Below are 15194 nucleotides of genomic sequence, written 5' to 3'. Positions count from 1 at the left end.
AGCTCCCCTCCTGTGTGGCCAGTCCAGGTCTGCCTCCCTGATGTCAAGAAGGAACCAACCAGCCTGCTGGGCAGGGAAGAAAAAGGACAAGGAGAGAAGCCACACATTCAGTCATTTATCGAGGGCAGGGCCCTCAAAGTTGGTTCCTCAGGACACTTGTCCTGTGGGATGCTCTGTGAATAATGGAAGGTTTCCCAGGCACATGAAGGGTGGGAAATGCTACATTCCAGGATGTCTCTCCCACTTGTAAGAGTCAGTTACATATCCTACTAAATCAGAGTACGCCTTGAGTAAAGCCACCAGTTCTACTTTGTTCAGCCCAGCATTTCCCAACTTATTTTTTTTTTCTATAAAAGAAAACATCCCTCCCCCCGCCAACCCCCAGTTTCCTGTTATTAACATCCTTAGACCTAATGTCTCCAGAAGATACTTTGGGAAATGCCCGTTTCAGCCCATTCTATTTGTTCCCTGTTGGTTTTCCCTGTTTGATGAGGGGAAGATCCAAAAGGAAGGACTGGAGCTGTGAGCATCAGGGAGGGCCGGGGAAGGAAAAGGTTGTGGGGACCAGGGAGTGCAGTGAGGTGAGAAGGTGGAGGGTGTCGGGATGACCTGAACCAGGATAAGGTGTCCAAGGTGAGGTCACAGCAGCGGGGAGGGCTGGTGGGGTGGACTGAGGTGGTAAGGGAGCCAAAGTGAAGAGTGGCTGGCAGGTGGGCTAAGGTGCTCTGGGGCGGGTGGGATGGGATAGGGTGAGGTGGGCTGAGGCCGGTGAAGGGATGGAGGGGGCTAGGTCACATGGGGTGAGACAAGGGCACAGAGGAGGGAGAGAGGGGCAGGATTGTGCCACCCAGACCAGGGGAAGGAGGAGTACAAGCATCCCTGTTTTTACAGCCTGTGAAAACTTAGGCTTCAAGCTTCGTAGATTGAGGAAAGAGGAACCCCCCTCCCAACTCTGGGCCAGGGACACTGAGGCCGGCCTGGGCTCCTGAGATCCCCCCACTTACAGACTCCTCAGCCTGCCTCTTGTATGCCTTCACTTTGGCCTGCAGCTTGTCCACCAGGTCCTGGAGTCGGAGGATATTCTTGCGGTCCTCCTCAGCCTGCACACAGAGCATCGTGCCAGGGTCCCCAACCCACCACTGCTTCTGCTCAACAGAGCATCACTCAGGGCTTGGGAGCTCTACCTGGTAAGTCATTTCCTTGACTTTTCGCTCGTATCTGTGGGCCCCCTTCAGAGCTTCGGCTCCCCTCTTCTGCTCAGCATCTAGCTCATTTTCCAACTCCCTCACCTGTGGTTGGTGAAGAGAATGCAGAATTCAAGTCAGATCTCCCAGGCTTCTCTCATGGACCCATACGTCTGTCATTTTAGGGAGAACTCAAGATCCTCTAATTATTTTTGCAAAAGCGTCTCCTCTGAGGACCCAGAAACCACATTTTATTCACAAGGCCACCTCTCGTGTATGTGGTAGCTTTCTGCAAATGAGAACAAGGCACCCTCTTTAGTCAGGGACAGTCTCAGGTGCACACAGCTTGGCTACTGGGTCTGGCTTTGCAAAGATGTCCCTTCCTCTGGGGCTGTGCAGCCCGGTGAGAGCTGTGCTTCAGCCCAACTTGTCCCCACAGGTGAAAACTGCATGACTGTCAGTGGCGGCCCTGATTCCTGGTCGGGAAGGCCCGCAGGCTGTGGAGAGAACCTGAGCCAGGAGTCCGAGGCGTGCTCAAGTTCCAGGTCCAGCTGAGTGATCCGAAACAAGGCCGCTGCCCTCACTGCAGATGCGTTTTTGTATATTTAGGATGGAGATTGTGATTCCTGCCCAAGCTACCTCTAATGTGGGGATCAAATTAGTCAAGAGGTGTGGAAGTATTTTTTAAATGATAGAGCATGACACAGGTGTTAATTTCATAGCTGTTTCCATCTTTCCTGGAGTCTTGATGGCAGAGGTCAGCCATCGAGAACTCAGGTCACCAACTGTGGCCCCGACTCTATAATCCAGGGAGAGCCTAGGAGTGGGGATGGCGGCCAGCCATTGGGAATCGTGGCCGCCACAGATGGGGGCTGGCTCTGGGCTGGCAGACTCACTGAATCACCTTTGAAATCTACCAGTGGAACAGGCTAACTCTGGGATCTCTTCCAAACAAAATCTATACCCCTCAGCCCCCTACCCTGTGGGTCCTGGGAAGCTGCCTTCCATCAGGTTCTACAAAATATGATTTCTCTGGGAGTGCTCTCTAGGCCTCTGTAAGTTTATGAAATGAAGATAGCTGGGCAGTTGGTGATTGGTGGACTTTGAAGGGTCCTCCTCGTGCCAGGGGGAGCCTGGCTGAGGGCACCCTGCCAACTGGGAATCAAAGAATCCTAGAGGGTGGTCAGGGATCCAGTCCCTCCCTTGAGGGGGGATCCACAAGAAGGACAGGCCAAAGCTCATTTTAATAGAATAGTGCTGGGAATAATTAAAAATAAACATTTAAAGGTTTGTTTTTTGTTTTTGTTTTTGCTTTTGTTTTGGAATCCCTAATTTTTCTGGTGTTTACTTTGTTACTCATGCCTTGTAGATTTTAGCACACACACACACACACACAAACCCAAAAAACAAAAAACTTCCACATTTAAAGCGTGCAAGTGCTGATGACCACCTCCTCAGGAGGCTGGCATAAAGAATGACTGTATTTGGGTCTTTCCTGCTGGGAGAAGTGGTTTCCTTCTCCTTCTCCCACCGCGTCCTCCTCCTCTCCTCCCACTCTTCCATTTCCTCTCTCCTGGGACAACAGACATTCTGACAACCTCCTCTGCACAGCCCTCCTTCAAAATGGGAGCTGGTAGTGGAGCCCACTTTAAAAAACAAATTAAGTAAACCATCACAGGCCTAAGGGGAAGAAAGCAAGGGAAACATGAAACAAAGAAAACAGTCTGCAAAGAAACTATAAACAGGTACCAAATACACTCCCAGATGCAGAAGAAGCAGGACTGTCCAGTGTGGCTCATTGATGTTCCTGGTGCACTAGCCTGGAGGAAGTGCTGGGCACCCTCCGTACAGGACACAGCGAAAGAGGTACCAGAGCTGCAGGTCGCACTTAGAGGTCAGGAATCAGGGCAGGGAATGAGACCTGGGAGTAGGAGGTAGAGGGAGACTCCAGGTTTTACACAGTGAACTGCTGTCGCCTTGTTTATCAACGTGGAGGTGGGTTCACATTTTAAATTCCACTAAAATGTATAATTTTATAATTGTAACGTATCTTTTGCCCCATTGATGTGCACCTGAAACTGTGTAAAACCAGATCGTGCGCATTTAAAAATGTCATTACACACTGAGGAAAGAAATTGAAGAAGATGCAAATCTGTGGAAGCACATACTATGCTCATGGATAGGAAGACTTAACACTATTAAAATGTCCACACTACCGAAAGCAATCTATAGAGTCGATGCGATTCCTATCAAGATTCCAATGACATATTTCACAGAACTAGAACAAATATTTCAAAAATTTATATTGAACCACAAAAGGCCCTGCATCACAACAGTGATCCTGAGAAAGAAGAATAAAGTTGGAGGAATCACACGACGTAATATCAAATTATACGATCAGGCCATGGTAATCAAACCAGCATGACACTGGCATAAAAACAAATGCATAGATCAATGGGATAGAACAGAGAGCCCAGAAATAAACCCAGAGGAAGCAAGCACATACAATAAATGGTATTGGGAAAATTGGACAGATACCTGCAGAAAAATGAAACCAGACCACCTTCTTATAAATTCAAAATGGATCAAAGACTTAAATGTAAGACCTGAAACCATAAAAATCTTAGACAATAACATAGACAGCAAAATCTCAGACATTGCCCATAGCAATTTTTTAATCAGATATATCTCCCCAGGCAAGGGAAAGAAAAGAAAAAAACAAAACAAAACAAATGGGACTGCATCAAATTAAAAAGTTTTTGCACAGCAAAGGAAAACATCAACAAAATAAAAAGACGATTCACAGAATAGGAGAACATATTTGTCAATACCTCTGATAAGGGACTCATGTTCAAAATTTATAAAGTACTTATAAAATTCAACACCAAGAAAACAACACAATAAAAAAAAAAAGGGCAAAGGACCTGAACAGACACTTCTCCAAAGAGGACATACAGATGGTCAACAGATATATGAAAACATCCTCAAAGTCACTACTCATCAGAGTAATGCAAATCAAACCACAATGAGGTACCATCTCACACTTGTCAGAATGGCCATCATCATTAAATCAACAAACAACAAGCATTGGAGAGGATGTGGAGAAAGGAGAACCCTCAGGCACTGTTGGTGGGAATGCAGATTGGCGCAACCACTGTGGAAAGCAGTATGGAGATACCTCAAAAAATTAGAAATGGATCTGCCTTTTGACCCAGCGATCCCACTTCTGGGAATATATATGAAGGAACCCAAAACCCTAATTTGAAAGAATGCAAGCATCCCTATGGTCATTCCAGTGTTATTTACAATCACCAAGATATGGAAGGAGCCCAAGTGTCTATTAGTAGATGAGTAGATAAAACAACTACGGGACATTTACATAATGGAATACTACTCAGCCATGAAAAAGAAAGTTTTACCCTTTGCAATAATATGGATGGATCTGGAGAGCATTATGCTGAGTGAAATAAGCCAGTCAGAGAAAGACAAATACCATGTGATTTCACTTATATGTGGAATCTAATGAACAAAATAAACTAAGAAGCAAAATAGAGACCGACTCATAGATGGTGAGCAGGCTGACAGCTATGATGGGGGGCGGGAGGTTAGGGGGTGGAGGGATTGAGGAAAAAGGACAAAGGACTCATGGACATGGAGAACAGTGTGGTGATTGCTGTGGGGGAGGGAGTATAAGGAGACTAAATGGTATTGGGGAAAAATACAATAAAGATTAAATAAATAAAATAATAATAATAATGTTGTTACACTACAGTTATTGAGGCATAGGCATTCCAAAGTGGATCTGCATGTGTTGCGGTGTAGGGTACAGCGAAAAAGAAATGGGTTGGAATTTGGCTCACAGGGAGTTTTGCAAGGAACCCTCAAACTAAGTCTGCAGTCTACTCAGTCAGTGGCCCCTTTCCCAGCACCTAAATTTCTGGATTGTGGCTTTGCCTGAGGCAGCGGAACTGGTGTCCCTTTGACAGTGAGTCCTCTCTCAGGACACTCTACCCGGTTCTCCAGTTTCTGGATCTGCTTCTTCCCGCCCTTCAGGGCCAGCTGCTCAGCCTCATCCAGACGGTGCTGCAGGTCCTTCACCGTCTGCTCCAGGTTCTTCTTCATCCGCTCCAGGTGGGCGCTGGTGTCCTGCTCCTTCTTCAGCTCCTCAGCCATCATGGCCGCCTGGTGAAGTTCACACAAAATATCAGTGGGCCATCTGCCCATCCCTACCTGGAACGTGTGGGTGGTGCTGCTAAGGTTGATACTGTGGGTGCTGACGCACGCCTCCCTCACTGAGTGTGCAAAGCACTCCTCCCCACACTGCCTCTGATCATTCCATCTCTCCAGGAAGCCACCACTGACTGACCTTGGTCTTAAGGAGATGAACCTACTTGTCATTAGAGGCCCTAGCCTTATCTCCCAACGGCATCTCTGGAAAGGAGGAAAGGAGCTCACATCCGTGATGGCTTTCTTGGCCTTCTCCTCTGCATTTCTGGACTCCTGGATGGAGTTCTCCACCTCTGCCTGGCACTGAGCTATGTCAGCTTCCAGTTTTTTCTTGATATTTATCAGGCTTGTGTTCTACAAGAAAAATTAGGTTCCAGAGTGTAGGTTATATATATTTGGACACTTGAAACAATGGAAAGGAAGAGAGTTGTGTAGGGAAGAAAATAAATCATGATCATGTTCCATTTCTTTTTTTAAACATTAAAAAAAATTTAAAGATTATTATTATTTTTTTTTTTTATTTTATTGGAGAGAGGGGAAGGTAGGGAAAAAGAGAGGGAGAGAAACATCAATGCATAAGAGATACATCGATCGGTTGCCTCTCATAAACCACATCTGGGAACCTGGCCTGCAAGCCAGGCATGTGGCCTCCCATTTCTTATTTTCACGTGGGGATTTGCTAAACACTGTTTCATTTTTGACCAAATGTAAACTCTTCACACAGACCCCAGAATTGCACATAAAATAACTGAACAAATTATAAAAGTTGACTTTCAAATATTTGAAGAACAGATTATTAAAAAAAAAAAAAAGTGTTGGAAAAAGGAAATAATTTGTAGATGTAACTATATAAAATGAAAAATAATTCTAGTGATCAAACTGTACCATAAACAGACTTGTAAAAGTGAGGACAAACTGGAGTACATTTACAATGTAACTGAAAATTTCCTTCTTTAACGTATAAGACGCATCCAAAAGAAAAAAGGGCAAAAAGCACGAATAAGTAAGACACAACAGAAGAAATCCAAGTGGCAGAAAATATGATGATGAAAAGAAAAAAATAATGATGAAATATTTTGCCTTAGTAGTAATTAAAGGAATAAGAATTTTTAAAAAGAGGTATTTTTAGCAATAAAATTAGTAAAGCTTAAAAATTAATGGCTAGGGTCTTTCTGAGAATTTATTGGAAAGAGCTTTCATATATTTCCCCAATGGGTAATAAAAATTAGGACAACTTAAGATCAGTTTATGATATATTATAAATGTCTTTTCTGTTTGGATTGTGAAGTTTTACTTCTAGAAATTTATTTACTTCTAGGAATATTGGGAAAATAATAATAATGGATATATGTGAAAACTCATCATAGCAGTCTTTTCTTATAGTAAATTTTGGGGGGGAACAATCTAAAACATCCAATCATGAAGAATTGGTTAAATAAAAATGTTCCAATACACAACTATAATGGACTACTTTTCTGCCATTAAAAATGGTCATAGTCCTGGCTGCTGTAGCTCAGTGGACTGAGTGCCAGCCTGCGAATCAAAGGGTCGCTGGTTCAATTCCCAGTCAGGGCACATGGCCAGGTTGTGGGCCAGGTCCCCAGTTGGGGGTGTGTGAGAGGCAACCACACATTGATGTTTCCCTGTCTTCCTCCCTCCCTTCCCCTCTCTCTCTAAAAAAGAAAAAAAGAAAAAGAAAAAAAAAGTCATAGAACACAATCTAAAGGTGTAGAAATATGTTCATGACACATTGTTAAATGAAAATAAATTGCACAAAGTTTGATCATATTTTTACAAAAAATATAATATTTTTGTACATAAATAAGGGCTTAGAATGAAAGGTTTCAAAATGTTAACGATATGGTTGGTATTTTTCTTCTATTTGTTTGCTTGTATTCTCTACTTTTTATTTAAAAATTTATTTAAAAGTTTGAAAACTTTTCTAAAAATAACAAAAACAATTACTTTGAAAGACAAGCCTAACTTCCTAAGACTGGCTTCAATGCTACTTCTTCAGTGAAGCCTTCTCCAACCCTTTTATGCAATAATTCCTCCTTTGCTTCGACTGCCCCACAACATGCATGACCTTTAGCTCCAGATGGAAGGACGCGTGGCCCCCTCGTGGAGGACAGATGGACACACCTGGGAGTGCAGAAGCTGCACCCGGTCGCTGGCGTCCTGTAGCTCCTGCTCCGACAGCCTGCGGGTCCGCTCTGTCTGCTCCACAGCCACCTTCATCTCCTCCAGCTCCTCCAGCAAGAGGCCGTTCCTGCGCTCCGTGATGCCCAGCTGCTCCTTGAGGTCCTCGTTGCTCCTCAGGGTGTCATCCAGTTGCAGCTGGGAGTCCTTCAGGGGAAACCAGGGGTGAGGCCAGAGCCAGCCGGGGCAGGCTGAGGGCCCAGCCAGGCCCGCCAGCGGCCACGCCTCACCTTGAGCTGGCCCTGGACGGCGCGCAGGTGTTTCTGGGTCTCGGCCAGCTGGCGGTTGGCATGGCCCAGCTGAATCTCTATCTCATTGAGGTCTCCCTCCATCTTCTTCTTGAGCCGCAGGGCGTCGTTGCGGCTCCGGATCTCGGCGTCCAGCATGCTCTGCATGGCCTCTGCTGCCCGCTGGCTGTTTCTCTTCAGCTGCTCGATTTCTTCATCCTTCTCAGCAACCTTGCGGTCAAGCTCAGATTTTACCTGGCTCAGCTCTAGCTGGACACGCAAAATCTTGCTCTCTTCATGTTCCAAGGAGCCCTGGTAAAAGCAAAGGAGCGATTGGAAGGGCTGTGGGCAACTGAACAGGTATTTTCATCCCCATTATCAGAGAATGGGTATGATATATAATACCCATTTTACAGATGACTAGAATAATGCTACTCAGAAAGGTCAAATGATTTGCTGCCAAATGTCCCTGCTAGTAATGAAACTGGAACTAAAACTTCATTATGAACAATCGGGTCTTGAGGAAGACAGAGCATCTTTTTGAATTAGTGAACATTTTATTGAGTGTGTCAATTTTAATAAGGTTGTAAGTCAGGAGCCAATATATTCTCTAAAATGACAGGGCAGTTGCTCTCCTGTTATCCAGTGTTATGCAAATTTCCTGAGAAGCATCTCAATCACCTGCCCTGCACGGGCCACAGCTGATTGTGACATGAGGACCCTGCAGGGCACTGTTGTAACTGCAGAATTCTCAGTAGCCAGAGATGACAGTGGGCAACTCTGTGAAAACCCAGGGATTGGGAGCAGCTCTTGGATGTTTGGTGAAAGATTTCTTGCTTCCCGAGAGGAAAACACTGAGGACCTAATAAACACATTTATTTATTCTCACAAGGGGAAATATGGATGAGAGGACAGCAGGAGACAAGACAGCAGAGCACAGCTGTGTGCCCGGCGCGGCTGGATATTCTTCCCGGTGAAGCCTCAGGGCCTCCTGGCAGGAAGGGCCTCGAAGCGGGGAGCCAGTCCCCATCCGTCTTTCAGTGTCCTGCCCTCCTGAGCTTCCACGTGTCACATCCCAGACACTTGCCTCCACCTCCTCTAAGGCGGCCTGGAGGTCTGACTTTTCTCGCTCCACTTGCTTCTTGGTCTTTTCCACTTCCTGGAGATTCTTGCCAGTTTCTGCAATCTGCTCGGTCAGGTCAGAGATCTCTTCTGCAAAGGACAGGCTTGATTTAGGCATTGCAACAGGCTCTGTTCGACAGCACAGGCATTTGCCAGACAGTGTAGGGGCTGGCGATTAGTTCACAACATTTATATGGGAGAGAATACATGAGCCCTTGGGGTGAGGTGTCAGAAAACCTTGGGGGGCTTCCTCACCTGAACTAAGCAGGAAGAGGAGCAACAAGAGCAGTGGAAGGCCCTAGAATGTCACAGAGCACACAGAGTGATCCAGGGGACCAGAGAAGAGACGTGTGCAGAAAATGCATAGAATCATCGTTTCTCGGAACTTTTGGGTCTAGTGTAATTTTTAAAAATCATTACACAACAACATTTTTTCCCCTTGCTTTTAGAAAGAGAGGAAGGGAGAGAGAAAAACACCAGCTGGTTGCCTCCTGTACACGCCCGGATTGAAGAGCAGACCTACAACCCTTCGTTTATGGGACGATGCTCCAGCCAACGGAGCTGCACGGGCCAGGGCTGGTTGAATTTTGTAGGTCAGGAGTCTGAGGTCCTAAGGGACTTAGTGACATAGCCAAGGACACAAGGCCACGCAGAGAGAATCCAGGGAAATGTTCTCTAACCCACTGTGACCTCTGTTTCTGAGTGTGTGGCTTTGCTGCGACTGTGCCTTCCATTAGGAGGGTGCCGGCCTCCAGGTAAACGGAGCAGACGTGAGGGTTTTGTGGGGCAGTGGGAGGAAGGAGGAGGCATTGGGGTGGCTGGACAGAAGGGGAATATTACACACCCGTGGTGGGGAGAGCACTTACCTTGCAGATTTTTGTTCTCCCGCCTCAGCGTCTCTGACTGATCCACCACCTCCTCGTAGGCGTTCCGCATCTTGAAGATTTCAGTACTAAGTGACCTGGACTCCTTCTGAGCCGCTTCCAGCTCAGCTTGACTCTCATCCAGCTTTTGCTTCCACTCTGCCAGGACCTAGGAGAGGACAAAGGGACGTGTGAGTGACAGAAAGGGCCAGGGGACCATCAGCAACACCAAGGTTTTATTTACCCTCCCATCCTTAGGACTAGAGAAATGGAGGCCCCCATTCTAGATTAGGGACTCCCCGCTCTGAGAGCCCTCCGATGGCCTGCATCTCAGAGTAAATTGGATTAGCTTTAAGTAAATATAAAGTCCCCTTTGGAGAAACTGTCAAAAAAATAAAGAGATGCTTCAAATCCTCAAACCTGCCCAAACCTCCCCAAACTGGGACTCGGTGCTGGGACTGAGGCCTCCCAGGTGTGTGTGCATCTCACACGCGTGGGCATGGGGGGCTGTCATGTTCGTTGCCGCTACTGTCAAGTGGTGGGAGGGAGGGACCTTATCGAAGCTCCTCTGTTTCTTGTCCAGGGTGGCGCAGGCGCCGTTGGCTCGCTCCAAACCCAGCATCAGGTCGTCCACCTCTCCCTGCAGCCGCTGCTTGGTTTTCTCCAGGGAGGCGCACTTGGAGCTCACTGCCTCCGTGTTTTCCTCGGCTTCCTGGAGCCTCTGGGCCAGCTTTTTCCTAAGAGAACCAGATTTTTTTCCTCTGGCAAAGGTGGACTATTTCAGAAGTGTTATTTCAGAAGAGAAACAAGCCATCTGGAGGGACTGGAACTCGATAAGAGCCAGACCTAGAGTTTGATGAATGGAGAGGATTTAAGTTACATCTGAAGAATCCCCGTGTGCCGGGCGACAAAGCAGGTCACCGAGGACACACCAAGGGGCCATGTGGAATGGTCAGGACCCCACAGGAAGGACAGGAACACCCTATGTAAGTGCTTAAGTAAACCCCAAGGCCTGGGAAGAGAGATGCTCTGTTCCTTCACTTGTGCCTTAGGGTCTCTCTCTCTCCTACTGTACAACCTGGGAGCCCGTACTTGGCCTCCTCCAGCTCCTCCGTGCGCTGGATGGCGTCTGTCTCATACTTGGTCCTCCACTGGGCAACCTCGCTGTTGGCCTTGGACATTGCCCTCTGCAGCTCGGCCTTGGCTTCCTGCTCCTCCTCATACTGCTCCCGCAGCAGGTCACAGTCGTGGCGGGAGGACTGCAGGGCGTGGGCCAGGGCGTTCTTGGCCTGGGAATTACCATGGTGACAGATTGCAAAAATATTTAGCCCTGTTCCCAGGGAAGGCATTTTCATTTAAACCAGCATTTCCTAAGCTGAGTCACTGCCACCATGCTGCCTGCACAAACTTTGCTGTAACAGCATGTCACCTGTTTTATTTGATTTTTTTAACAGTTGACTCCTTTATTATATGTAAGTATATTTATTTTAAAGTAAACAGTTACACGACAGTAAATAGAACACCATTAACATTTGTCATAATCAGAATGTAACCATAAGAATAGATGCCATTTCCTGGCCCGGTGGCTCAGTTGGTTGGCGCGTCGTCCTGTACACCAAAAGGTTGCAGATTCGACCCCCGAATGGGGCACATATGAGAAACAACTGATCGATGTTTCTCTCCCCCCCGCCCCCACCTTTGATAAATACATCCTCAGATGAGGATAAGAAGAAAAAGAATAAATGCAACAAGAATAATGTCATCACCTTCTGCCTAGGCACTTTGCCATCGCGGCTCTGTGCCTGAGGCCTGCTCTCTGTGTCTTAATACGGAAAATGAGCAAGTGCTGAAGAGACGCCATCTCAGCTGAGACGACTTCCTTATGTCATCAGAAGAAATGAAACAAAATTGGAAAGGGGACACTTTCCTTCTCACTACGTGATGCCATGTTATGGGACGCTGTGATCATGAAAAGCCTGAACGCGTCTTTCGGTGTCCACAGCGGGCTGTTTCCCCGCAACTGTGAGCCCCACATGGTCTGTGCCGTCCCCACGGCCCGGCCCCCTCCTCCGGAACAGGGAGCACGTGCCCAGAGGCCCCCACACTCATCCCTACGTGGTCAGGAGGAAGGACAATTTAGCTCTCATCATCACAGTCACGAAGCACGTTCTGGTGCCACCAAGTGCAGTCAGTCATACACTGACATCCTTTTATTGTCTTTATTGATTGATTGCTTGATTGATTTCAGTAATAAATATGAGCATTTATTTGGCACTCGATGTCAATACAACGTCCCGGGAGTGAGAAGCAGAAAGATTTTGTCACCCAAATCCATCCATACGATACTGACCCAAGGGCAGGTAGGACTTGGCCACAAGCCCACCTGGCTCACAGAGGACCTGAACTGTCACACAGGCTGAGCGCCGTGCCGGACACCAAAACTGGGCCTGAGAAGGAAAGCTGAGCTGCTACGGTATCCTGGTTCCTGAAGCGGACCTCCTCACTGCTCGGTCAGGCTCTGGTTCTCACCGCTCCCCCGCCCACAGCTCACCGAAGACCCTTACCATGCGCACACAGAAAGATGGCAGACAAATAGAGCACTTGCTTTCTTTTAGATAGAGCTTGAGAGGATTCCAGAGGATTGCTCTCTCAGTCTTAACTGGTGCATGGAGACATCAGAATTACAATGATACACTTTTGCGGACTGCTGGATTCTCATTCTAGTGCTTGGACACACACTGACATCATTGGCTAAGCACCTACTGTATGTTCTGTTCTGCGGTGCGCTGTACCTACTGTTAACAACTACAATGGGGAACATTATTCTTGTCCTCTAGGAGTTGACGGATCAGTGGGAGACATACAGTTATAGACATAAATACCTAGACATTGACACCAAGACCATGATGACGCTGGTCATGTTTATGCAGATGTCCCAAGGGTGCCTCTTAAACCAGGCAGTCTTTAGGCAGGAGGGCACCTTAAGATTGAGTATTATAGCAGGGGACAGACAAAGTGTGACAAAGAAGAAAGACAACCTGGCTGGTGTGGCTCAGTGGATTGGGCGCCAGCCTGCGAACCAAAAGGTCACAAGTTCAATTCCCAGTCAGGGCACATGCCTGGGTTGCAGGCCTGGTCCCCAGTTGGGGGCATGTGAGAGGCAACTGATCCATGTTTCTCTCACACATTGATGTTTCTCTCCCTCTGTCTCTCTCCCTTTCCCTCTCTCTACAACTAAATAAATAAAATCTAAAAGAAGGAGGAGGAGGAGGAGAGAAAGATGAGGACATTTCAAGGGGCCATGGTGAATTGCTGGGCAATGTGAAAGAATACGCAGAGGCAGTGATGGGGAGGGTGTCCTGGGTGCAGAGGGGAGTTTATCATACCACCCCGTGGAGGACAGAGGAACCCAGAGGACGGAGTGCCCTGAAGGAGTTCCCCAGCTCTGAGGACGGAGGTCCAATGCCAAGGTCCCCTCGCCTGGAAGATCAGGCTCAAGGCAGACAGGAGAAGCTCTGCTCTGTCACTCAGCCTTGCTCCAGCCAGCTCTGTGGCTTCTCTGCTTCCCTGGTTCTGTCTGACACTGCCACACCAAGAAGAGTGGTCCTTACCTTGGTTTCCTCCTCCAGCTGCCTCTTCAGCTCATCCAGCTGCTGCGTGAGCGCCTGCTTGCTTCTAGTCAGCTGTGAAACCAGAGCCTCCTTCTCTTCCACCTGGTGGCTCAGCTCCCCTGACAAACAGAAGGGGCCCCTGTGTCGGCCCTGCTGCCCCACCTCGCCCCACTGCCCAGCCCGGCCCCAGCACCCCGCCGTCCTCACCGTGTTGGGTCTGCAGTCTTGCCTTCTGCATGTTCAGATCATGGATTAACTGTGTCTGCTGCTCATCCTTGACTTTGAGTTCATTCAGTTGGTCTTCCACAGTCCGGCACATTCTTTCCATGTTACTCTTTAAGAAAAGAAAATATGAATGGGAAAATGAGTTCCCGGTGTCCGGTATTGAACTGGACAGTGATGGTTTAGCTTCTTGTCAGGTCAGTTAACAATAAAGAGGACATAGAGGTAAGTTAAAAAAAAATCCTTTCATATTTGCTTTATTTTTGTTTGTGATTGCAGTTTTATCGCCAATAGCTGGGAACAGCAGTGTTTGGCAGATAAGCGTTAATGATTTGTAAACAAGGCTTTGAGAAGATGCCACTCAAAGGAGCCCCGGGGTCTTCTTACAGCATAAGTAGTTCTACTGCGTGTACAAAATAATGCCTTCTGGTGTGTCTGTTTGCAAGCAATACATTCAGGCGGCGGTGGGGAGCATTTCATTAAATGATACTAAAAGTTCCCTACAGTGGAGACAGCATGGAGAGACTTGCCCCCACAGCCTCTTGTCATCGTCCTGTGTTTTTGTGAAGTTTGTTTAAAAACCTTGTGTATTCTGTAGACCTCTCCCCTCCTCCCACCTCATATAACATAAAATAAATATATTGAGCCTGTATTTGTCCTTAGACTGCAAAGCATGAGAAGCCAGCCGAAGGCAGGGATACCAGATTCAAAGGAAGACCCCAAGGAGCTTAGGACATCTTTGAGAAGAGGACTACAGGCAGGAAATAATTAAATCAGGGGTCGTTGAAAACGGGATGGGGACTCCCCAAAAGAAAAATCAAAGGAATCAACAACTTAACCATTTCAGACGATATAAAGTACTTCTTCCACTGGATTTTAAAAGTGAGAACTAGAGCAGGAAGCATGATGGAGACAGGGCGGTGGGAGGGAGGTCTGGTTAAGGGCACAGTGCGGGGGGGGGTCCTGCTTGGCTTGGCTTGATAGAGGGGAGAGGGGTGGAGGGAAGGGAAACTGGGAGGGAGGGAGGGAGGGAAGGAGAGAGAGAGAGAGAGAGAGAGAGAGAGAGAGAGAGAGAGAGAGAGGACACCCAGATTCACTTCTTAGGGAAGGAAGATGACGAGGCAGGCAGAATAACGGCTGAGCTAGAGAGAGAGCGAAAGGAGTTGCAGTGAGGAAGAAACTGAAAGAATGAATGAGCTGTGTGAACCCAGACACCAAATAAAGACAGCAAGAGGCACCATGGAGGCCACCTAAATGCTCTGATCCTTATCTGCATTCTCCCACCCCACCCCCTGGACACTGGGGCAGCCCTCTGTAGGAGGTCCTTGGCCCCACACCTGTGGTCACCCCTACTAGTCCAGCCACAGCCCCAAGTACAACCTGGAGCTACCCGGCTGAGGGCACCCCGTGAATTTAGGAGCACATGGTTACTCTCAGAGGAAATCTCTGCTTTAAAGTCATACGCAGAGGCCAGTTTGCCAGGAAGCTGGCGACATTTAGGCTTCAGTGCCCTCATTGGCAGGGGCCCCCGGCTGCAGG

General features: G+C 47.6%; 1 protein-coding gene across 1 annotated transcript in view; it reads right to left on the bottom strand.

The window, feature by feature from the left end:
* The window catches only part of LOC149997584 (myosin-13), a 48134-nt gene that overhangs the window by 1032 nt on the left and 31908 nt on the right, over window positions 1-15194 (bottom strand). The window contains exons 25-36 of the mRNA XM_090257489.1: window positions 13641-13767; window positions 13434-13552; window positions 10915-11111; window positions 10376-10559; window positions 9826-9991; window positions 8925-9049; window positions 7841-8149; window positions 7554-7757; window positions 5640-5765; window positions 5196-5366; window positions 1185-1289; window positions 1005-1100 (exon numbers count right to left, since the gene is read on the bottom strand). Of these exons, the coding sequence (XP_090113615.1) occupies window positions 1005-1100; window positions 1185-1289; window positions 5196-5366; window positions 5640-5765; window positions 7554-7757; window positions 7841-8149; window positions 8925-9049; window positions 9826-9991; window positions 10376-10559; window positions 10915-11111; window positions 13434-13552; window positions 13641-13767 (1929 nt within the window). The remainder of the gene's footprint in view (window positions 1-1004; window positions 1101-1184; window positions 1290-5195; window positions 5367-5639; window positions 5766-7553; window positions 7758-7840; window positions 8150-8924; window positions 9050-9825; window positions 9992-10375; window positions 10560-10914; window positions 11112-13433; window positions 13553-13640; window positions 13768-15194) is intronic.

Source organism: Furipterus horrens, unplaced genomic scaffold (genome assembly GCF_987537825.1).
Source record: "Furipterus horrens unplaced genomic scaffold, mFurHor1.1.pri manual_scaffold_11, whole genome shotgun sequence".
Taxonomy (NCBI): Eukaryota; Metazoa; Chordata; class Mammalia; order Chiroptera; family Furipteridae; genus Furipterus; species Furipterus horrens.
The sequence above is the reverse complement of the archived record's forward strand: the minus strand, read 5'-3'. Positions and strand labels throughout refer to the sequence as shown.